Source organism: Mustela lutreola, chromosome 8, assembly GCF_030435805.1.
Source record: "Mustela lutreola isolate mMusLut2 chromosome 8, mMusLut2.pri, whole genome shotgun sequence".
NCBI classification, from domain to species: domain Eukaryota; kingdom Metazoa; phylum Chordata; class Mammalia; order Carnivora; family Mustelidae; genus Mustela; species Mustela lutreola.
In genome coordinates this window covers 132,482,448-132,506,822 of record NC_081297.1, presented here as the reverse complement: position 1 = coordinate 132,506,822, position 24,375 = coordinate 132,482,448, and the positions used below count along the sequence as shown (strand labels likewise).

At 34.9% G+C, this 24,375-nt stretch overlaps 1 protein-coding gene across 2 annotated transcripts in view; it reads right to left on the bottom strand.

Moving 5' to 3' along the window:
* PARPBP (PARP1 binding protein) overlaps positions 1-24,375 on the bottom strand; it is a 72,988-nt gene that overhangs the window by 5,253 nt on the left and 43,360 nt on the right. For both annotated transcript variants that reach the window (XM_059186673.1, XM_059186675.1), the window contains 4 exons: positions 19,431-19,614; positions 16,241-16,419; positions 13,880-13,961; positions 230-365 (listed from right to left, as the gene is read on the bottom strand). In XM_059186673.1, coding sequence (XP_059042656.1) covers positions 230-365; positions 13,880-13,961; positions 16,241-16,419; positions 19,431-19,614 — 581 coding nt within the window. The remainder of the gene's footprint in view (positions 1-229; positions 366-13,879; positions 13,962-16,240; positions 16,420-19,430; positions 19,615-24,375) is intronic.

Here is a 24,375-nt window from a genome sequence, read left to right as displayed (position 1 = left end):
CCTTCTGCTCAGGTCATGTTCCCAGGGCCCTGGGATCAAGCCCAACATATTGGCACTCTGCTTAGTTGGGGAGTCAATTTCTCCCTCTGTCCTTCTGCCTGCTTATGCTCTCTCTCTTGAGCGTGTTCTTTCTCTCTCTCTCTCTCTCAAATAAATACATAAAATCTTAAAAAAAAATTAATACACTAGAATTAAATAGTTATTTAATTACTCAAATAAGTTCAATTACCAGAAAGGTCATTTTCCATGGGAAGTACATACAAAGGCTTGGATGCTGAATTAACATCATTCCATTTATCCTTGTTTATTGTGCAGTCATCTTTATAAGTACAAGCAAACTGGGATCTAATTAAGGTTTGTTTCATCTAGTAAAAGGAATACAGAAGAACATATACAGTTTTTAAATTTATTTTTTTCGTCCAGACATAAAACTATTCTATGATAATCAAGATACAAAATTTCCCTTAAAAACTCCATTATTGGGGTGTAGGAAAAGAATAAATGAAACAAGATGGGATCGGGAGGGAGACAAACCAAAAAAGAGACTCTTAATTTCCCAAAACAAACTGACGGGGACCAGGGGGGAGAGGGTGGTGGGGTTATGGACATTGGGGAGGGTATGTGCTATGGTGAGTGCTGTGAACTGTGTAAACCTGGCAATTCACAGACCTGTACCCCTGGGGCTAATAATACATTATATGTTTATAAAATATTAAAAAATTTAAAAAAGAAACTCCATTATTCATTGGGAATTTTTAACCCTTGATGTTTCATAATTTACTCATCCATTGCTACACAGGCATTTTTGTTCTTTTCAGTAATACCAGCTTTTTATACCTTTTAACAGTTTAGAGAAATCAGCTTTAGACTCCAGAACATGTGACTACTTGAATATTTAGGAAAATAAGAAAGATGATTCAAATTATACCATTCTAGGAAGATCTGACCAAGTGATTTAATGGTCAAAATAAACTCTTGCATTTATCTTCAAAGATCATAAGTAGGAGAAAATCAGAAAGCTAAATTTAATTCTTAACCACAAAAAAGGATGTCAAGAAAGTAATTTATGAAATGTATTCTGCAAACATAAGACCAGTGGCCACTTTAGGGACAGAAATTAATTTCAGAACAAAGTAACCTCTATGGATAATGCAAATTTCAGTAAATTACAGCTGATGTGTAATGACATTCAGTTATCATGGAGAGATAACTTCAAATTGAGATGTCAAATCCTTTTCAGAAATAGATGTTTAAATTTCAGATAAATGAATAAGGAAGACTTCAACAATTCAAAAATTTAACACTTCAAACCATAACTATATTATGTTGAATATTACTTACAAAATACTGATTGATAACAATGTTGTTCATAATGTCTGAAAAAGCACAATTTTATACTTCATATTCAGTAGGTAAATACTATATTATACATTCAGAGAGATCATTGCATTAATCAACTTAGATGTTAGCAAAGATAATGGCAGTGAAATCCACAGACTAAGGTTTAAAAGAAATTAGATCAACCCAGTTGCTTCATCAAAGCAAGTGTTTCCAGGGAGCGTCTAGGTGACTCAGTTGGTTTACTGTCCAACTCTTGATTTTGGCTCAAGTTATGATCTCAGGGTCCTGAGACTGAGGCCCAGGTCAGGCTCCAAGTTTAGCAGGGAGTCTGCTTCTCTCCTTCTCCCTTTACCTCTGCTCCTCCCCCATGCTTTTGTTCTCACCTGTTCTCTTTCTCTCTCTCTCTCTCAAATAAATAAATAAATGGATCTTAAAAAAAAGAAAAGAAAAGAAAAGAAAAAGCAAGTGTTTCCAGGATGACTTTATATACTTCTGACTAATGGTGTCTATGAGAGCTCCAATTCCCACATTAAAAATTATGTTTAATTTTCTTTCATTTTAAGCACAAAAATTCACAAAATTGAAAAAAATGTGAATATGTAAAAGATCAAAAACTATTTTAAAAAGTAGAAGAGAGTATGGGGAGCCTGGGTGGCTCAGTGGGTTAAAGCCTCTGCCTTCGGCTCAGGTCATGATCCCAGGGTACTAGGATCGAGCCCTGCATTAGGCTCTCTGCTCAGCAGGGACCCTGCTTCCCCCTCTCTCTCAGCCTGCCTCTCTGCCTGCTTGTGACCTGTCAAATGGATAAACTTAAAAAAAAAAAAAAAAATGTAGAAGAGAGTAGTAGTGGGCTCTTGATTATGGATGATGGACTACAACCCAGTATCTTCCTGAATCTCTATGAATACAACTACTATTCTACAGTTTCCATCATGAGATGCCCTAAAATTCAACCAAAGGTTTTAACTAGCCCTTTCTGGACTTTATTAATTCCATAAGTAAAGAATTAAAACAAATGATTAAAGCTATTAAAATAAATTTTGTTAATAAAATGAATTCTGTAAAGTTTATACTATATCACATTGTTACTATAATAACATTGTCAAAAACCTTTTATTACTTTCTGCAAAACCAGTACTAACTGTTGATGTTATCGTTTTTTTTTTTTTTTTAAGATTCTATTTATTTATTTGAAAGACAGAGATCACAAGTAGGCAGAGAGGCAGACAGAGAGAGGAGGAAGCAGGCTCCCTGCTGAGCGGAGAGCCCGATGCGGGGCTTGATCCCCGGACCCTGGGATCATGACCTGAGACGAAGGCAGAGGCTTTAACCCACTGAGACAACCTGGTGCCCCGATGTTATCTTTATTATTATCATTATCATTACTATTATCTGTGACATTATACATTTCTTTCATTTCACCAGAGTTACTGCTTAGAGATAATAAACTTATTCTGAGCAAATAAAATTATTGCCCATAATGAGCTATAAAAGAGTATGGTAAGACCATGAAGGCAAATGAATGCTAAGTGGCGGTCTAGGATTGCTTTTGTATTACCCAGATAGTGAATGCAACTGTGGGTGGCTTGGAGGACTTTAGTATCCCACCACAAAATCTTCATCAGCACCCCCATAAAATACTCTAAATAAAAATACAATAATTAGGGGTGCCTGGGTGGCTCAGATGGTTAAGCGTCTGCCTTCAGCTCTGGTCACGATCCCAGGGTTCTGGGATCGAGTTCCACGTCAGGCTCCCTGCTATGCATCTCCCTCTGCTGTTCCCCCTGCTTCTGCTCTTTGGCTCTCTCTGTCAAATAAATAAATAAAATCTTTTTTAAAAATTAAAATATAATAATTATATTATTTAGTACAGGAAATTGATGTTTTCTCAATCTCATGGTTAGAATAATAAACATTTCTTTAGAAAGCTGTGTTATTTTTAAAAATTTTTTGACACACACCTAAGTAAAAACCTTTCCTTGCTGTGTAATATACAGTCACAAAATAAGTGTCATAGTCATCACACTAGATTTCCTCTCTTTAGGCCTCCTATAGAAAAATTTGTGAGACTCAGTGACAGTAGGGTAATTTCAGAAAACCAGAATTACAAGGTAATGATTTTTAAAATACTGAGAATGGATCCAGATGTAAAAGGAAATAGTTAACGACTTTATTTACCATAAAATATATTATTTATAAAAATATTAAAATATGAGAACCACAACAATTCTACGGTAATCTTTGGATACTTATGTCTAAAGGAAATAACTGAGTAATTACATTGAAGGTGTTTTTTCTTTTCGGAAGAGATTTTATATGAGTTTTCCTTTCCCTGCCCTGTACAAAAATCTCTTTTTATCAATTATGACTTATTAAGTTCCAACCACAGGCACACAGAATACTAAAGAGATTACTAAAATGGCTCCTATAATTACAAAGACATTTCACTTATAAAAGCTGCTTTTGACACACAGCTGGAAGAAATAATAAACTGGATAACAGACTCAAGATTGAAAAGTGTCAGAAAGCTAGAACCATAAGTAGAAAACAATAAGATGAGAATGAGTGAGGGTAAACAAAGTCCTATATTTAAGTTCAAAATATCAATTACAGATGAGGATGAGGAAAACTTGACTTAAAAACAACATATGAAAAAGAACTAGAGATTCTCATTGATCATGAACCTGACTGGAGCCAACAATGTGATGTCTGGCTAAAAAGATCAGCACAAAAAGACAATGATGTGATGGGAAAGGCACCAGATTTGTAGTTAAAAGACCTGCTTTCTAATACTGGCCCTATCACTTATAATCTAGATGATTTCATGTAAACTTATGAACTTCTCCCACTTATCCACACATAAATGAGAATAATATTTATCTCACAGAACAGTCAGAATTAAATAGTTAAAAATTTGAAAGGACTATTTAAGTTCTAGAGCTCCATCTAGGTACCATGTAATTAATTAATGTAATAACATCTATGAAGACAGTTTTTCTGTAGAGTAGTAATCTGTTTAATTAGATTCCTCAAGACCAAGCCAACACTAAAATTATTCTAGGAATGCAACTCAAAAACTGAACTTATAATCAGCATCTTCATTTTAGTTATTAAAACAATACAAGCTGCACTGGCTTGTATTTATAATTTTAAAGAGATTGCTTTTCCTTTGTTCATAAAAGTTGAATTTTTCTGCACAGGATTAGTGGCTACATAGAATTGAGATTACTTCCTGTGGCAAATCATCCAAATCTCTCTGTGTATTTTATTTGGAATCACAAACAAGCAAAACAATTCCCTCTTGAAAGAGCTTTTGAAGTACTAAACAACTAAAAATATTCATACATGGCTGTTAAAGTCATTTTATGTTCAAGTCACATGAGAGAAAAGGATTGAACATTTTCCTTTGTAGAGTGATTTCCCCCCTTTGGAAAGATTTCTATCCACAGTAAAATTGCAATGAACTTCAAACTTGCCAAGAATTGGAAAAGTCCTTTTGCCACAAGCTCTTTTTAAATTGGAATTATTAGTAGGTTCCCAGTTTGAGGAAAATAGTATTTCACATAAGAAAGCCTGACTCCAGTTAGATTAAAACAAATGAGTCAAAATACTGTAAAAGTCACAGTCATTCACAGTCTTTCCTGGAGTTAGCCATTAATAAAAGATAATGAAAGTGCTAAGCCCCATTATGCTAATAAATTTATCAACAAGTATGAAAAAGGAAATTATTTTCAACATACTTATTAAATATGGAACTGTAAATAAATATTCTAAATTTACCTTTTCATTCTTATAGTATTATTTTTTCAAAAAAACAGAATTGCTACCCTTAATGGTATATGGATTGTAAATACATCAAATAAGCCATTTCTTCATCAGTGAAATTTCATTTATTTTGCTAACTAGCAGAAAGACAATATTTTTGACCTAAGTAGTAGCACTACTTTTTTTTATGACTCTTCATTATAATTACTATAATTACTATGTCTTTATTTACTCTTCGGAAATAGCATAAAGTCTTATACCTGAATACAAATTCTTGCTCTTTTACTTACTAACTTTACGATCTAGAAAATGATGCTTCTAGAATTGAACAATGATTAATTGTGATGAAGGATATAAAATGTCTAGTAAAACACTTGACACCTAGTGGGTACTCAATAAATACCAACTTCATTATTTCAGCCCAGTGAATTCAACTTTAGTTCAGTCTAATACAAACATCTCATATTCACTCTAATAATAAAAACCCTGCTCACTCTCTTAAAGTCTTTGCTTAATGTCACCTTCTCAAAGAGACCTCTACTAATCATCCTATCTAAAACCAAAACACACTCACAAGAACATATTCTCCTAACTCCCTTCCCTAGTTTTTATTTTACTCCACAGCACCTTCTAATGTTCTACATAATTCACTTTTTCATTTTGTTCATTATTTGCCTCTCCCAACTAAAATGTAAGCTCCATGAACAAAATCCTTAGTTTGGCAACTGGTGGTGACCTGCTCTGGCCTTCCTTTGGCCCTCCCTTCCTTAATGGACTTGTGCTGGCCTCTTCCTCTAGACTCAAGTGCTGACTATTTTATGGCAAGGGTAATGAGGAGTAGAGTGTGCCCACCTCTTTGTGGAGTGTCCTAAGAGTGTGGAATAGAACAAGGGTTGAAAGAGGGTATCGGGATGGGCCAAGGACTTCTATTTAAATTCTTGTACCCCAGCCCCACAAATACCTGGGGAAGATTTGCCCATGAGGGCAGTGGGTTTTGTCTGTTTTGTTCACTGATGTATCCCCAGTGCCTAGGATAGAGTCTGGTACCCAGCAGGCATTTGATAGATATTTGCTAAATGAATCATTTAAGTAAAATGTTAAGACTATAACAGATGCATGCAAGAGAAAGGTATGAAGGAACAGAGACATGAGTAAGCAAAGGCTTGGAGGAAGAAAAAAATTTTACAGAATAGATTCTATTCTTTAATGGAGAGAAAGAAAACCATATGATACAGAAATGAGAGAAGTAGACTGGCAAAGAACAGCTATATCACCCTGAGGACAAAAGCACTGAGATAGAAAAACATGTACAAAGTAAACTCTACGTGGTGAAACCATTTGGCAAAGATGCATACACACAGAGAAAACCTAAATCCCATTTGGGTACTGAGAATCATGCCACTGAGTCCTTAAGTCCCATTATGTACACTGGCCCTTTAAGGATTTTAATAGTCCACATTTCTCAGGTTCTCATGACACAATATCCTATCTTCTATCTATCTATCAATATCTTATCCTTACAATAAGCCCTCCAAAAATTAACTCTTACCCAAAACCACAAAAGTCATATTTTCCTTAACCTTGCCCCACACTATTTATTCACTCATTTTGTACAACTACCCAATATATACTCTATATGAGTGATATAATCTAACATTTTCATCAGATTATTTGTTCGGCTTGGCAGTCTCTCTTCCATTCTCTCTGCCTATTTAAACCTTATTCTCATCTCTCATGGTCAGAGCAGCATTTCCGGTACTTACTTGTCTCCTGTTATTCTTTTTGTAGGTATCTCTAAACTACCAGAATTGCAACTGTTTTAATATGCTATTCATCATGTCCTTCATCAATTAAACTTAAATAAAATTAAAAATCCACTGCCTCAGTTGCAATGACCACATTTCAAGTGCTTAATAGCCATGTGTGTTGACATAGTTATAGAACATTTCCACAGAAAATTCCACTGGAGAACACTATTCTAGATCAAAGCTTATCATCTATACCCTGTAGCACTTTTTTTTTTTTTAAGATTTTATTTATTTATTTGAGATAGAGCAAGAGAAAGAGAGCACACAAGTGGGGGCTGGCAGGGAGAGAGAAAGGGAGAAGCAGACTTGCTACTGAGCAGGGAGCCTGATGTAGGGCTCAATTCCAGAATCCCAGGATCATGACCTGAGCTGAATGCAGACACTTAACCAACAGCTGCTCCAACCTGTAGCACTTTTATGTGCTGCAAATGGATTCTCAAAGGACTCTAGGACATTGTTTTTTGCTGGGTTTGGATTATTGGAACACATATGCAACTTTGTATTAGTAAAAAAGACCTTACATCTGTTCCCCATGTCTTCCCCAAGTTTTCTAACAACTACCACCTGATGATGTGAAAGAACCAACTAAGCTTTAGAAAAAATTACTATCATTATATCTTCTAGAAATACCATTTCTTCCTATTTTCTCCTCTGGGACTCTAATTAGGCACACGTTAGACTTCTTCTAATTGTTCTAATGACCCATCTTCAAGTCCAGGTTTACCACCTATGCTATGTCCGTTTACTATTAAGCTCATGTAATGAGTTGTTTCAGATAATGTTTTTGTAGTTCTAGGAATACAGTCTTACAGATTTTAATTCTCTGCTGGAATTCCCCAATTTTTCACCCATTTTGCCCATCTTTTCCTGTAATTACTTTTATATGTCGAAAAAAATTTTAAAGACTTTAAAGATTTTATTTATTTATTTGAAAGAGAGACAGTGAGAGAGAGAGCATGTGAGGGGAGGTCAGAGGGAGAAACAGACTCCCGATGGAGCTGGGAGCCCAATGCAGGACTCAATTCCAGGACTCCGGGATCATGCCTGAGCCAAAGACAACTGAGCCACCCAGCAGCCCTATGTTGAAAAATTTTTAATCCCTAGCCTGCTAATTCAAATATCTGGATTATTTGTAAATCTGACAGTATTTTTAGTTTTCTCTCTTAATTAAAAGACAAATCTTCCTATTGCTTTTCATGTCCAGTATATTTTATTTTATGCTGGATACCGTGTATAAAGAAACTGTAAAGCCTCCAGATGAAAAACCTTCTTCTATCTACAAGGGTTTCTCTTGTCTCCATTAAGCAGACAGAGCAAAGGCCTGATAACCTCAGTGCAGTCAGGGACTGAGCTGACTAGTTAGGTTGCAACTTGTCATAACTTACATTTGACTTCTGGTTCTTATCTCTTCCTTGACAGTGTCCCTCCCAGGCTTCAGTCAAGAACTTCATGGTTTTCCATCGTCTCTGACCTAAAAGTCTGGAGGATTCATTCTGCCTTCCAGAGGTTTTTAACATTATGCTCTTTGGCCTCCCACCTGACTTCATTTCCAAATATGACAAATATGTGAAAGGAGACAGCTGTGTGTTGAAGGGGGATCGCACTCCTCAAGCAGGGCCTTGTCTTCTAGCTATCTCAAGATCATAGGTGATTGAGTTTACCAAATCGAAGCTCCTTATCCTCCCACCACTCAGTTTCAAAATCTAGCATATGTACAATAGGTAAAAATAACCATGCATTCGGGGTTCCTAAATTTTCCAAATTATTGCCAGTGCCTCAAGATACCCAGAAACTTTGTTGGTTCCTCTTTCCCTCCATAGAGGTCTTTTACCTCGGCCAACATCAACCCTTGACTCATACCTGAAACTGGCAAATAATTCCAGGGAAGAAAGCAGTTGATAATATGCTGCTCACCTCAGAAAGATTTTACCCTCCTCAGATTTTTAGTCTACTTAAAACTATTAAAAATATATTACTTTAAAATATATTCTACCCTATTTATCTGCTTTTTATTGTTACTGTTGGGAGAAATGGTATTCTGCCATGACCTACTATATCCTAGTTCAAAACAATAGCCTCCAAGTCTGTGAGTGATTTCTTCATTCTGTTCCCTCCTTATTTGACAGCATTTTATTTTTTATTTTATTTTCTCCTCAGTTACATTTTGAAGGCCGCATACTTTCTGTTATTCCTCATTTTTCAGTAGCCTGAGGAGTGGTGGAGGCAGGAGTAGCATTTGTCAGAGGAAACAGTTTGAAAACATTTCTTGGTTTCCACTCTTTCCTAAGAGTTTATTATATGTTATATGTGCTATAGGAAGTTTTACTCCCTCTACTTAGCCACTATATCTCATTCAAATGGAAGGGGATCATTTGGGTAATTTCCCTGGTACATTATGTGGCATTAGAGGCTTCATTTGTGTGTGTAAGTTTCAGGGTTCATTTTTCACATTTAAGCCACATTACTATCTAATTGCCACTTCTATTATTTTTCTGATAAGGGAGGAAAAAAAGAATACACACACTTAGTTGGCTCCTCAGTTTGGGAAACATGAGTGGTAATTCTCAAGATTTGTCAACTCACTAGTATAGTATCCAGGGACTGGGCTGTATTAAGTTGCTAAGTCATGCTGTGCCTCTTCCCTCTAAAATCTTCAGTTTCTTTCCTTGGCCACCGTTTTCGAAGTTATTATATCTAACTGCATTATTTTTTTATTGTTTTCTCTTGGTGAATGTTTTTGTTAGTTATTACTTTATAGACATTTTAAGGGAAGAGAAATTCTATGAGTTACGTTCAATCTACCATTTTAATTTGGATATACTCGGAGTTTTCTAAGACTAAAGGTTAAACTGGGATATCTAATTAAGAATTTTCTAACTCCATGAGCACTGGACTGCCTGACTGCTTACAAAGGTACCAGTTATTGACAGTCTATTTTCCACACTACCTGAGTCCTAATTTTCACTGTCCCAACGACTCTATGTTTTAAAGATCCAGTATTTTCCTGATCAGCTCACCTAACTTACTAAATCAGTTAAGGCTGATTATTCTATGTATTATTTTAGGTATATGGGAAAAAAAAATAGACTCAAAATAAGGAAAAGACCTGTCATGTGACTTGTCTATTGTGCTTGATGTGCAAAACCTGCTAAACCAAGTTGAAAGGAATAAAAGTAATTAATTTACAGGGATATAAGGACGTATCTTCTTGAAAATCTTTTAAGAAAGAGGTATGAGGATACTTGCATGAACTGTTTGGAATTGGGGGTGGGGCAGGGGATGGGATATAAACATTTTCTAAAGACTCCTATCAAAACCATGAAGGTTCAGAAAGAACCTTCTGATTTCTATCACAAGGGAGTTTACTTGACTGTCATTGACAAGTTTTCCAATAAGCAATAATGGGAAATAAAACGTGAGGACTTATAATGAATATGGTTGCACAAGACTTTGTGAACAGAGAGGTATATATTTTTAATTATAAATGGGAAACTAGGGGCACCTGGGTGGCTCTATGGGTTAAAGCCTCAGCCTTCGGCTCAGATCATGATCCCAGGGTATTGGGATCAAGCCGCGCATTGGGCTCTCTTCTCAGCAGGGAGTCTGCTTCCCTTCCTCTTTCTCTGCCTGTGTCTCTGCCTACTTGTGATCTCTGTTTGTCAAATAAATAAATAAAATATTTTAAATAAATAAATAAATAGGAAACTAAAATCTAAGTTAAGTTAATTTGCCCCATATAATAATTACATGAATACTTCACAATTACCATCTACAACATCAAAATTCTGAGTTCCTTAATATTTTCTATTTTTGAAGTGCTCTTTCCAAGATACTATTTCAACTATAGATCATATATTCTTTCCCTAACTAAAAAAACCATATGCAAAAATAACCAGATAATAAGACAAAAAGCTATTAAACTACTTTTCCACAGTTACTTCATAGTAAATATTAGTAACATTTTTGTTGTTGTTGTTATTCCAACAAAATACTTTTTCTGGCTATGGTTCAGCTGTATACCTGGCTAAACCAATTATTTTCATACTTTGCTTTTATAAAGACCACTATACAGCAAAATACAATCATAAACACCAATTCCTTCCTCTCTCTATTGCCATTTAGTGTCAGAGCCAAGTAGACTAAGCCTATTAAGTAACAGAAGCAATGTAAATTTAATCTCATTAGTATTTAACCATGGCTTTGTACACTGGCATAAAACATTTCATAGTAGTTATGAGATCTTAGATAAGGTATTTTCTCAGGCTTTTGAGACTGTATTAGATAATCTCTCTTCTACTTCCCAAAACTTTATAAATTTGTCTGTACATTTTATAGTAATTAGCTGACTCTTAGCAGCTTCTTAAAAAAAAAATAATAAAAACGTTCTCATTCTTCATATAGACATTTTCATTTTGATTTTCTTAATTCTAACAAAATATCCCAATGATCTTTTCTTACTTTAAATTCAATGAATTAATATGTAGTATATTATTAGTTTCAGAGGTAAAGTTCAGTGATCCATCAGTTGCATATAACACCCAGTGCTCATACATCATGTGCCCCCCTTAATGCCCATCACCCTATTACCCCATTTTTCATTCCCCTCTCCCCCAGCAAACCTGTTTTTACCCTATGGTTAAGAGTCTCTTATGGTTTGTATCCCTCTCTGATTATGTCTTGTTTTACTTTCCCACCCCATCCTCTATGCTCTTCTGTTTTGTTTCTTAAATACCACACATGGACGAAATCATGTCTTTGTCTTTCTCTGATTGATTTATTTCACTTAGCATAATACCCTCTAGTTCAAACTATGAAAAGAGCACAGATGTCCATTGACAGATAAATGGATAAAGAAGATATGGTATATATATATGTATGCATATATACATATGAATATATATACACATATATAAAAGTGCTCAGCCACAAGAAAAAAATGAAATCTTGCAATTTGCAACAACATGGATGGAACTAGAGGGTATTATCCCAATGATCTTTAAACGAAAATATTAAAGTTTATCAGTATCCATAGCCTGGGAAAAAATTTATACATTACATTTCTGGTACTAATAAAGTCCAAAGAAGGATTTTTTTTATTAATATATAATGTTTATTATTTGCTTCAGGGGTACAGGTCTGTGAATCATCAGTCTTACACAATTCACAGCACCCACCATAGCACATACCCTCCCCAATGTCCATAACTCAGCCACCCTATCTCTCCCATCCCCACCCCCACCCCCCAGCAACCCTCAGTTTGTTTCCTGAGATTAAGAGTCTCTTACTTACAGTTTGTCTCCCTCCCCAGTCCCATCTTGTTTCATTTTTTTCTCTCCCTTCCCCCCAAATCCCCCCAGCCCTGCCTCTCAAATTCCTCATTTCAGAGAGATGATATGATAATTGGCTTTCTCTGATTGACTTATTTTGCTTAGCATAATACGCTCTAGTTCCATCCATGTCATTACAAATGGCAAGATTTCAGTGGTTTTTTGATGACTGCATAGTACTTCATTATATATATAAACCACATCTTCTTTATCCATTCATCTGTTGATGGACATCTAGGTTCTTTCCATAGTTTGGCTATCGTGGACATGGTCGCTATAAACATTCGGGTGTACGTGCCCTTTTGGATCACTACATTTGTATCTTTAGGGTAAATACCCAGTAGTGCAATTGCTGGGTCACAGAGTAGCTCCATTTTCAACTTTTTGAGGAACCTTCATACTGTTTTGCAGAGTGGGTGCATCAGCTTGCATTCCCACCAACAGTGTAGGAGGGTTCCCCTTTCTCCATATCCTCGTCAACATCTGTCATTTACTAGCTTGTTAAATTTAGACATTCTGACTGGTGTGAGGTAGTACCTCATTGAGGTTTTGATTTATATTTCCCTGAGGCCAAGTGATGTAGAGCACTTTTTCATGTGTCTGTTGGCCATTTGGATGTATTAACGAATGGATTTTTTTTTAAAAATCTTATGCCTTGACTATAAGTACTTATGCAATATAACAAAGGATTAACAAATTTTACTCATAGGAAAATTATACAAAACACCGTGATATATTCCATAGGTATTAAGTTCTGACAACTAAAAATTACCAAAATAAAGACAAGACTTACTAACAGAAACTAAATGGGTTTTGGGTATGAAACTGATGATAACTAAAATTTCTGCTATTTGGACTAGCTTTCCAAATGGGAATATAAATAGCATAGAAATTAGAGTTCTCAAAGTTGTATGAAGATGAATAACTGCTTGATAATTAAAGGTAATTGTAAATTTACAGGAAAATTTTGTTGAACAAATGAATGAATTTCCAAACATAGAAGAGTATATCTAGCACATAGTAGATGCTCAATAAATGTATACTGAATGAGTTAAGACTAAGTTTCTTTTCGAAAAATAAAACCAAGAAAATTTTAAACACTTAAAAAACATACTATTGGCTACTTACAGGCACAGGTGTTTGAAATGAGGACAGGAAAACTTAGTTCAAATCAAATAAAGAAAAAAATACAAAGAATAACTCTAGTCAATAAACAATGTGAAATGTTCATCTTGTCTTAATCTACAATTAATGATAGTCTACATTGTAATGTCTTCAGACAGGAACCAAACGGAATTTATAGTCTCTCAAGATTTAGTTTAATATGTGAGAAATGTAAATGAGAAAATCATGTCTGATTTCCCCCTTCATTCACTGCATAGATATGTACTGAACACTTACAATAGCAAGTGCTTATTCCTTTCCTTCTTTAGGTCTAGCAGTTGGAATAAGCCAAAGACTAATTAGCCAAGCTTGTATAAAAGGAAGGTTTCTATATGTCAGTGTCATAACTCATTTTCCATTTAATTCCTATTGTTCCATATACAATATATATTTAAATATCCAGCTCAGTTTTCTATATTTCTTCTACAAATAAAACCATTTTTATCATTTTTACAACAGTACATTAAACTATACCTTAATTTTTTTCTCTTGCATTGACTTATGGATGCGTTCTCTTAGGGCTTTCACGGATGAATTATTCACTTGTGTGGGAGATCTAAGTCCAAAAAAAGTAAAAATGTATAAACAAAAGTAGGGTTTGAACTCGTTTTTGCCCCTCCCTTATCCAAAAGCAGTAATAAAATAAAAAGACAACTAAATCTAGTTGTTTATAATACTGCATAAAAGTGTCAGTATTACTGAGAGTTCTAAATATTAATAATTTGCTGTTAATTAATTCCATTACTACATATTTGAGTTTCTAATATATGTAAGGCACTGTGTAAGATATTATGAAGGATAGAAAGTAGATTCACTCACTGCCCTGAATTCAGGCATCCTAAAGCCTAAGGAAATAAGATACCCATACAACTAAAATTTAAAATAAAAAAGGACAAGTGCTGTAGCAGGGGAATTCAAGAGAAAAATACCGTTCAGAAATAGGACGGTCAAAGAAGGCACAATGGAGAAAGAAACACCAGAGCTTTGGAGCCAGACAACCCTGGATTCCTCAATAAATTCCTTTCTGGCTTAACAGAGCCAGAGTCATAACCTCTTTAACTCAAAAGACTGTTATATAAGAATAAAGAAGAGTCTATTCTAAGAAACACTAGTTTATAACCTTACATTGACTTATATTCATAAACCACATTGTCCTTAATTTTATCATTTCAATGCAGACCATGAAAAAATTCACTTTACCATGAACTGGCACTTGTCTGCACAATGACAACTGTAAATGCTAAGGAACTGTAAACAACTGAAATATGTTTGGCCATATGGTTAAGAAAAATACTTCTTTAAAATGGATGTAGGGATTGATTTTATTTATTAAATTTCTATAAACACAAAATAACTTTCTTTTAAAAAAAAATGGTAGAATTGGGCCCCTGGGTGGCTCAGTGGGTTAAAGCCTCTGCCTTCGGCTCAGGTCATGATCCCAGGGTCCTGAGATCAAGCCCAACATCAGACTCTCTGCTCGGCGGGGAGCCTGCTTCTCCCTCTCTCTCTCTCTCTGCCTGCCTCTCTGCCTACTTGTGATCTCTGTCTGTCAAAAAAAAAAAGGTAGAATTGAATCTGAGAGAAAATTTAATCATTTATGTTTTTACCCAAAAAGCAAAACTTGTTGAACAGAAGTAAGGTAAAAGAAGAAAACACAAAGGTTCATTTTCTTTCCACTCTTTTCATAAAACATTGATAAAATACATTTTCATTGTTAGGAAAATATTTGAACACTTTTGAGGAACAAAATGAGTGAATTATATCATGCCCAAATATAAAAGGATAATCATTAAAACCTGGTGAAGAGATTTATTTATTTATTAAGATTTTATTTATTTATTTGACAGAGATCACAAGTAGGCAGAGAGGCAGGCAGAGAGAGGGGGAGTCAGGCTCCCTGCTGAGAGACAGCCCAATGCGGGGCTCGATCCCAGGACCCTGAGATCATAGCCTGAGCCGAAGGCAGAAGCTTTAACTCACTGAGCCACCCAGGCGCCCCAGTGAAGAGATTTAAATAAACTGGAGGACAACACTAAATAACAGACCATTGCAAGTTTTCTATTTAAACAGAAGAGAAAAATAGAAGAGAGCAAAAAAGTAGGATGACTTTGTAAAGTTTCTCCACAATGTACTAAATAAAATTTAAGTTTTTGTTTTAAAATTTTACATGTTTCTATAAACGAATGTTCATGAATATAAATACCAAAAACCTTTTCAATGTTTGACCTAGCTTTTATAAAAACTGGAGTGTATCAATATCTTTTTTTTGAGTGTATCAGTATCTTGCACAGAACACCAAAACTACTTTGGTAAGTATTTTTCTCCGTAAGAGGAAGAATTAAGAGATGTCAATTTCAGTGTAAGTCTGGTGTACACACTCTCTCCTGTTCTCATGAAGAGAAGCACAATACGTGGAGGATGGACCTTAATTTTTGGAGCAAGAAACTTTTGCTACTTGCTAACTGTACTCTCTTAGGCAAATTACTTAATCTCTGTCTCTGTCTTTCAAGTGTCCAATTTTTAACTTATTACATGGGGCTATTACTGAAAGATGCTGTCATGAGGGCTGAGGTAATATAAGTGAAATAAATATTTCCAAGCAAAAACAAATGCAAAAAAATAAAAACAAAAATACCTGTCATATTCTCACAAAATACTGTTTTTATAAAAACTTCCTCATATCCAAATGTTCAATCTCCCTTTAAGCTTTTGTTTTCTTTCTTCACACTTTTCCATAGTCTCCAAGTTTCTTCTTAATCAATGAGATGGTGTTTTTTTATTCCCTTTGTAGACTAGAGTTAACATTTACATACATATCACTTCCACATTACTTACCTAAAAAGTGTAAGAATAGAAACTCCATTATAATGAATTGTGTTTTCATCATCATATAAAAGCTCTGCTTTGTTTTTGGTAGGCATACTGGCTGCTTCTTCATCCAAAAGAACTAGTAAAGTTTTCACAGTGTCTCTGCCACAATATGCAGTCCCATGGTTTATGGCATAAGATTTTGGCTAGAACAAAAAAATACTATTAAGTAAATGTAACAATCACCAAAGTTGGGGCAATCAGCTATTCTTTTCTATTTCTTGTGCCACTGTTCTCCTTCTGTTAAGTTATAAAAAATCAGCCATGGGAAATGGCTTTAAGGCATGTAATATTTCTTCCTCAAGTCATACTAAAACCAATCTTATCACCTTCCCAAAGAACAAAAAAAAAGAAAAGAAAAAAAAGAGAGAGAGAGAAAATAGTATCATCACAGGAAGATATTGGTTATTGGTTCTGGTTAAAATAACATATAGCTTTAAGTCAGAAAATTTAGTAACTATCTAGTTATGCGTCCCTAGCTAGCTTCATGACCTAGCTTCCCTGTGTTATCTTTTTCTTTCTTATACCAAAGTGAGATGGGGTTCTGTTGATGTGAATACCAGCCTCACAGATGGTTGTAAAGATTTATTCAAATGTGGGGCACCTGGATGGCTCAGTTGGTTAGGCTTCTGCCTTTGGCTTGGGTCATGATCCCAGGGTCCTGGGATTGAGCCCCACATCAGGCTCCCTGTTCTGCAGGAAGCCTGCCTCTTCCTCTCCAGCTGCTTCTCTCCCAGCTCATGCTCTCTTCTCTCCCTCTCTCTCTCTAATAAATAAATAAAATCTTAATTAAAAATGAGTTGATATTCATTTATTCAGTAATCCATTGATAAGTACATACCAAATCCTAAACAAAGTGGTTGAAGCTAAGACTACCAAAAAAAAAAAAAAAAAAACCACTGCCTCAAGTAAACCATAGTCTCCTTGATAAAATAAGTAAGTAACCAACAACTGCATTGCGAAGTACTAAGTGCTATTTCTAACAGAATGTATGCATGGTACAATAGGAGCACACAAAGGTACTGATCAATTGACTCTGGAATCAAGGATGGCTTCATGGAGGAGACACAAAGGGGTGGAAGGGAACACGGCACTTTTAAGGACCAGGTTAACATGATATGGCTGAAGAACAGAGTAACCAAGAGGGAGTTATATGAGATGAATCTGGGAAAGCTCTATAAATCTGGCAAAGAAACTGTAAATCAATCTGTTAAAGGAGTTAAAATCTTTTCCTTTATTAATCAAGGACATAAATGATCCTATTTAGATTATAAAAAAATGACGGCAATGCATAAAATATATTCCAGGATAAGAATGTTAATAAGTCTGGAGACAAGACCACAAATTAAGAGATTGTAGTAGCCCAGGTTGGAAAAGAAGAAGGTAGTCACAGTGAACTAAAATAGTAGCAGTGTAGATAAAGAAAAAGCTGGTTAAAAGAGCAGAGCTACAAAAACTTAATGGACAGACAGAATATGGGAAATTAGATGCTAATATAATATTATATGCAGACACATGTAAGCACAAACTGAAAATATTTCTGGCTGGGTTTGATAGCAACTTACCTGTAGTTACATAGTTTATAATTCTGAGAAAGTTCCTTAACCTCACTGTGCTTCAGTTAAATCACTAGTAAAAAAAGGGGTAATGGTAGAATGATAGTGTACCCATTCAATATGTTAGACATTGTGCCTAAGTATCAAAGTTGCCCTTTCTGGAACATCTGTTGTAGCTGTACCATTTTCCTCAGCTTTTATCAATGTGGTCTTGGCCTCCTTTCTCTACTGGGCTTGACCAAACTCTACTGTAGAGCTACACTGGAATTTTAACAAACTGCTTATCACAATAATGATTGTTATCACATTATATGTGCTTATCACAATTGTAATGACTATGTGCTTAATATATATTTTTTCATCAGCACCAAAGAAACAGTCCATATTGTTTAATATTAACTTACTGAAAATTATTAGATAGTATTTTTCAAAGATTTCTGACTTGGTTGAAAATGTAAAATTAAGAACCAGGTTGTTTGTATCTTTATTTCTTGTGACAGAAAACGGCAGAGACTGGTGCTCTTAATTACCTGAGCTATGACAGTTTCTGATTTAGACTTATAGTAATAACCTGGTTGTCATTTGAGCCAAGCTAGTCACAGGAAGCATTAACACACATAAAACACATGGGGCAACAACCCAGAATCTCGGGGCGCCTGGGTGGCTCAGTGGGTTAAACAACCCAGAATCTCCCCTGTGTCCTACCTTCCAATTAATCTGAAAACATGCACTGTTACAGAAAAATAACTAAAAATGGCTCCCCATGACTATGAAAATAGATAAATAATCAGTTAATAATAAATAAAATAGATGTATAATAATAATAGATGAATAATAAAACATAAGCAAAAGTCTTTCTCCATACACTGATTATCACAATCACACTAAGGAAAAGGGGCTTTTGTTCCTTGAATTAAATTGTAACAAATGGATTGTCACACATACACCCAAATTCCTTTTTAGAGCTGAAAAGATGGTAGCCAATTTCTCCTATTATACTATAGTTATTATACTGTACAAGTTTGCACCAAAAAACGACAAGAGGTAAACATTCTGGGAGTATATGGTTAAAAGATTTCTAAGTATAATAAAAAATCCCGATGTTTGCTGTAGACTGGTAATAGAGGTAGAAAACAGCAGATCATAAAGATGAAAAAATTCTATTAAATAAAAATAAACTGATTAGAAACAATTTCTGTTAATCTACAGAGTACCTGGGGCCAGAACCAGGGAAACCTGGCTTTTATTTTATATTTGAATAAATGGCAAAATAATGGTTTCATAAGAATAATTATTAAAAAATATTATAAGACATTTTAATATCCATCAAAAATTATAAACTTCTAGTGCTACAAGGGATACTGAAGATTATCCAACATGCTGCTTTAACAAATAGAGACAATTTGGCCCAAAGATGTTATGATTTATTTCAAGTTGAACATAATCCCATAAAATCCTATTGAGAAACTTAAATTTTCAATATCTCATAACACAGGAAAAACATTCTTCTGACTTAAGTAGCAATAGTAAAACATTTTTATAACAAGTAGAAGCGATAATGTTTTGTATAGAAGGATAATGAAAAATAAAAAGCTCATTACCCGTGCAGGACTAATGTCAGTGGTACTAACAACTACATCTCCTTGTTGAGAATTGATAATATTTTTAATCCTCAAATCCAAATCCTGAGTGACTTCCTCTACTGCTTTACAAAAAGGATCCCTGCTGTTTTGGCCTTTAATCAGCTGCATCTTTATCACTGAGAGTATCCGACCCCCTGCAATGCTGAAAATAGAAATAAGATCACCTTTATAATAATATTAGAAATGACAATATGCTTATAAGCTTGAAAATAAACTTCTCAAAGTTAATCAACACTTCAAAAAAATATGACTTTGATCTTACAAATCAAACTAACACATTTAAGAAAAGGATAAGAACCATGAGCAACAAAATTAAAAAGTTTTTCTTAAAGCAAGTCATTTCAACAAAGTTACTTCTTCCCTGATTTGAAATATGGGAAATGAATTTTAGTTATAGATGATATATAGTAAGTTTCGGGTATAGTTATACACACATAATATACTTAAAATACGTACCTTTAGATAGATACAAGGAAACAGAAACCCTATCTCTCACCGAATACCTAGAATCCCACATTACTTTAATCTTAAAATCATTTCAATAAGTATTAATATCCTTAAATCACAGATGAGAAAATTGAGTCTCAAAAAGGTTAAATAGCTTGTCCAAGAACACAGTGTTCTAGGCTGGGAAGGAGGTGGTGAGGACTGACCTGAAACATGACATTGCCTTCTAATATGAGAACTGTTATTATATGGAAGGGGAAATTAAGGTAGTTAATATTGATCTAAAGCAAATCAAAGACTAGACCAACTATGTCCAACAGACTCAGGTTTTAAAAAACCTGAAATCAATTATTTCTTTATACTAAACCTGAACCTGAATGAATTTAGGTTGCAGTTCCTGCTCTAGAAGGCTGACCTAAAAAAATGTGAGAAATATATAGGAAGAAGGAGTTTGATCTATTGCAAGGAAGAAATTAGAGGTGTCCAACAATAGAAGAGGGCTCTTTTTTAAAATCAGGAGATCTCCATCCCTAGAGGTATCCCTGGAAAGGCTGTGCAGTGCTGAATGAGAAGGTGGTATGGCCTAGCCATAAAGTCAGACTGCCTGAGCACAAAATAACAGTCCCCTCCCCCCGCCTCTCCCTCCTTTTATGTTGAGTATGCTATTTACCTTTTCTGTGACTTATATACTAACACAAAGGAAATTATGAAGTAAAGTTTCTATCTGCACTGCCCTATTGCCAGGTTCTATGTTTTCAGGAAGAAGACAGGTTTTCTAACAAACATTGGAAATATGACTGTTCACATTCAAATAGCTGTTTCAATGTATAACTAGACCAGTGTTTCCCAAATTTGCCTGATTATCAGAATCATATTCAGCATTTGTTTAAAATATCAACTCTGATTCCACCCTACTGAATCACAAACTGTAGAGAAGGGTCTGAACAGTTGCACTGTTTTAAAAATACTGCAGGTGATTCTGACAACTACATAAGCTGGAAAAACATTTAATTAAAAAGGGGTGGGGAAGGAAGGGAAAACAAAAAAGAAATGAAACTTCAGGAGACTCCCATATGTTATCAAGTCTAAGAACAGCTGCCTTAGCCTTTCCTAACTCCTATTAAATTCTCAGCTGACCAACCTTGAACCATAGGTAGGGACATCTCTAAGCCTCTATTCAGCAGGAAGAAGCTACAGAAGATGAGACCTTCAGCCTTCAACAACTTTAAAGATTTAAGGGTCAACGTTGTTCGGGGGGGGGGGGGGGGGAGGGGGGAATGATGAGGTAAACAGAGGCAAGAGAAATGTAGCTTAAATTAAATCTCCTTATTGTTAGCAGGCCTCTGATACCTAAAACATGCAGAGTGTGACCTTCCCTCAAGGTACTCACAGGCACCTTAGTACCTTAACATTTATGTTTTATTAAAGACTAAAAGTAACCTTATCTTACCAGCAGTTAGTCCCCTTAAAGTCCTGAAAGGCTTGCTTTCAAATTCCTTAGAGATTTGCACTATCCCTAACCACCACTAATTAACAAATGTATAATCATTCACTCCTCACAACCCAGGGCAGTTCTTTCTGTCCAGGGGTCCTGTCCCTATGCTATAATAAAATCACCTTTTTGCACTAAAACAAATTAAAAAGATTAAAAAGAAATGAAAGAAAAAGAAAGAAAGAGAAGAAAAAGCTCCTTGAGAAAGTAACAATCTATTTACCAATCTTTATACTACCAGTTTATACTTAGCACACAGAAGAAATGATTGCTACATTTGTTAAATAAATGACCACTATCACACCCAACAATCTAAAGTTTTTAACAGTAAGACAAAGATACATAGTTTACAATTACTATATTATTATTTGCAATACAAAAGTACCTAGGCCCTTTCCACTTACACTATGGCAGACTAAATAAATACTCTGGGGGAATATCTCACCAGGTTTGGCAGCAATAGGAGGAAATCTCTAATCTCTCCCCAAAAAAGGAAAAAACAAGAACTAGAGTGGAAAGTTGGGAGCTGTTAAGTGAGAGGCAAGCAGAATGAATGGATTTTCCTGAAGAAAAAAATCTCTGGTAGCACTTTGATCTGGATGGGAGAGAGCAAGTAGAGAATTTCACCTTGAGTCTGAACTTTCTGAGAGGAAGGAATTCCTATGACTTTTATGAGATTTATTTTATGTATTTTATATTCTTTTTTTTTTAAGATTTTATTTATTTATTTGACAGAGAGAGATCACAAGTAGGCAGAGAGTCAGGCAGAGAGAGAGAGAGGAGGAAGCCTGGCTCCCTGCTGAGCAGAGAGCCTAATGTGGAACTCGATCCCAGGACCCTGAGATCATGACCTGACCCTAAGGCAGCAGCTTAACCCATTGAGCCACCCAGGCACCTATATGTATTTTATATTCTTGAAGCTCTTTTTTTTTTTTTAATTTCTATTTGGTGATGGCATAGAAATACGATTGCTTCTTGTTTTTTGACCTTGTGTCCAACAACACTGTTAAACACTTCTATTAATATTAATAATTTGCCTTTATATTCTGGGAGTTTCTACATATACAATCATATTATCATCAAACAAAACTTTATTTCTTCCAATTGTTGTATCTCCTGTTTTTTTCTTGCCTTATTACACCTGATATCACGCTGAAAAGAAATGATAAGATCAAAAACTCTTACCTTATTCTCAATCTTAAATAGAATGATAAAATACTTTAACACCAAATATAGAAACCCTTTATCAGGCTAAAGCCCTTATTCTTGGCTCATTTGACATAGAGTGGGTATATTCAATAGACTTCTCAACTTAGACAGTCCCTGGGCTTTCTCTTTGCACTCTCAGACTTAGTGACTCTTTAAGAACTGACCTTCCAAATCACCAAATACTCTCAAAATAAAAGCTCACTTCCCTTCTTGCCTTCCCTCTCTGGCTTTCTTCCCTCTCCTAGTTTTTGGCCTATATTTTCATTATATATGCCTACTCATCAATGCATTTAAGAAGTATTTTAAAACTATGCTATCCAGTATTATTAACTATTTTCAGTGTAAGGGTCAACCAGGGGAACTAATCTGCCATATATTGGTAATCAGAAGTCTGAGTAAACTCTAAAGAATTCATATATATGTGTGTGTGTTTATATATATATGAATTCTTTAACTCTAAAGAATTCATATATATGTGTGTATATATATATATGAATTCTTTAGAGTTCACACACATATATATACACACATATATACAGACAGACATTTTCCTTTTCTATGTTTTTTTCCCTTAATTTTCAAGGGAAAAAATTTTCAAGGGAATTCTTATATATATATATATATATATATATATATATATGCATTTTCTTTTTCTGTTTTTTTCCCTTGATTTTCAATCAAAAGCACAGAAAGTAATTGGATGAAATGAAGCCAAAATGAAAACACAATACTATGAACTTTATCTGCAAAGTAATCTAATGGAAGAGTTTTGGAAAAGACTCAAAAGGATAATAAAATATGAAAGTGTTATAATGCCAATTGCAAGAACAAAAAAATGCTTTCAATGATATTAAGTAAAAGTCACCTCTGACTCCTTTTCTCTTTCCTTCTATAAGTACAAATATACTAAATATTAAAGATGATATGATTCCCTGAATGAATTATATTAGGAAAAAATATGTAAGATTTGTGTTTCAGATATTTGCCAAACTCAACATTTTGACCCTTGGGAAAAAACTTCAAACACCAGTACTATCACTAGTGTATTGCTATACATTCACTACTAAAGTCAAATATTAGCTCTTCAAATATCTGCTCAGCAACATGGTGGCATAATCCAGACTCTTGCTTCTAGAACCTGGAATCTATTAAGTTTTAACTCAAATGACACTAGGACATTTGTGCTAGGCACTGGGATAAGATAAATAAAATATTTTTAAGAGGTTACAACTGATCACATGAGTAAGTGAGATACTGAAGGTATAGAAGAATTTTGAGTGGGTGGGTAAGGAAAAAGGGGGTTATTCAGGAAGCATCTCAGAAGATAAATTATGAGTACTCTGGATCAACATTAATGGAAGACTTTAGGTGAAAAAGAGGTAAGCAGCAGCTCCGGACTACCAAATGTATCACATTAGAGCCCTGGGGAAGAAAGAGAGAAATAAAGCTACTGAGGAAAAACATAATTAAATCCCAAGTCTGGGGGCACCTGGGTGGCTCAGTTGGTTAAGCATCTGCCCTTGGCTCAGATCATGATCCCAGGGTCCTTGGTTCAAGCCCGCCATCAGGCTCGCACTCCGTGGGGAGTCTGCTTCTCCCTCTCCCTCTGCAGCTCCCCCTGCTTGTGCTCTCTCTCTTTCTTTCTGTCAGATAAATAATTAAAATATTTTTTAAAAATCTCCAAGTTTGTATTAAAGTGTAGTGACTGAAAGAGAGCAATAAGCAATAATACAAATGATTGGTAATACTTCTGTG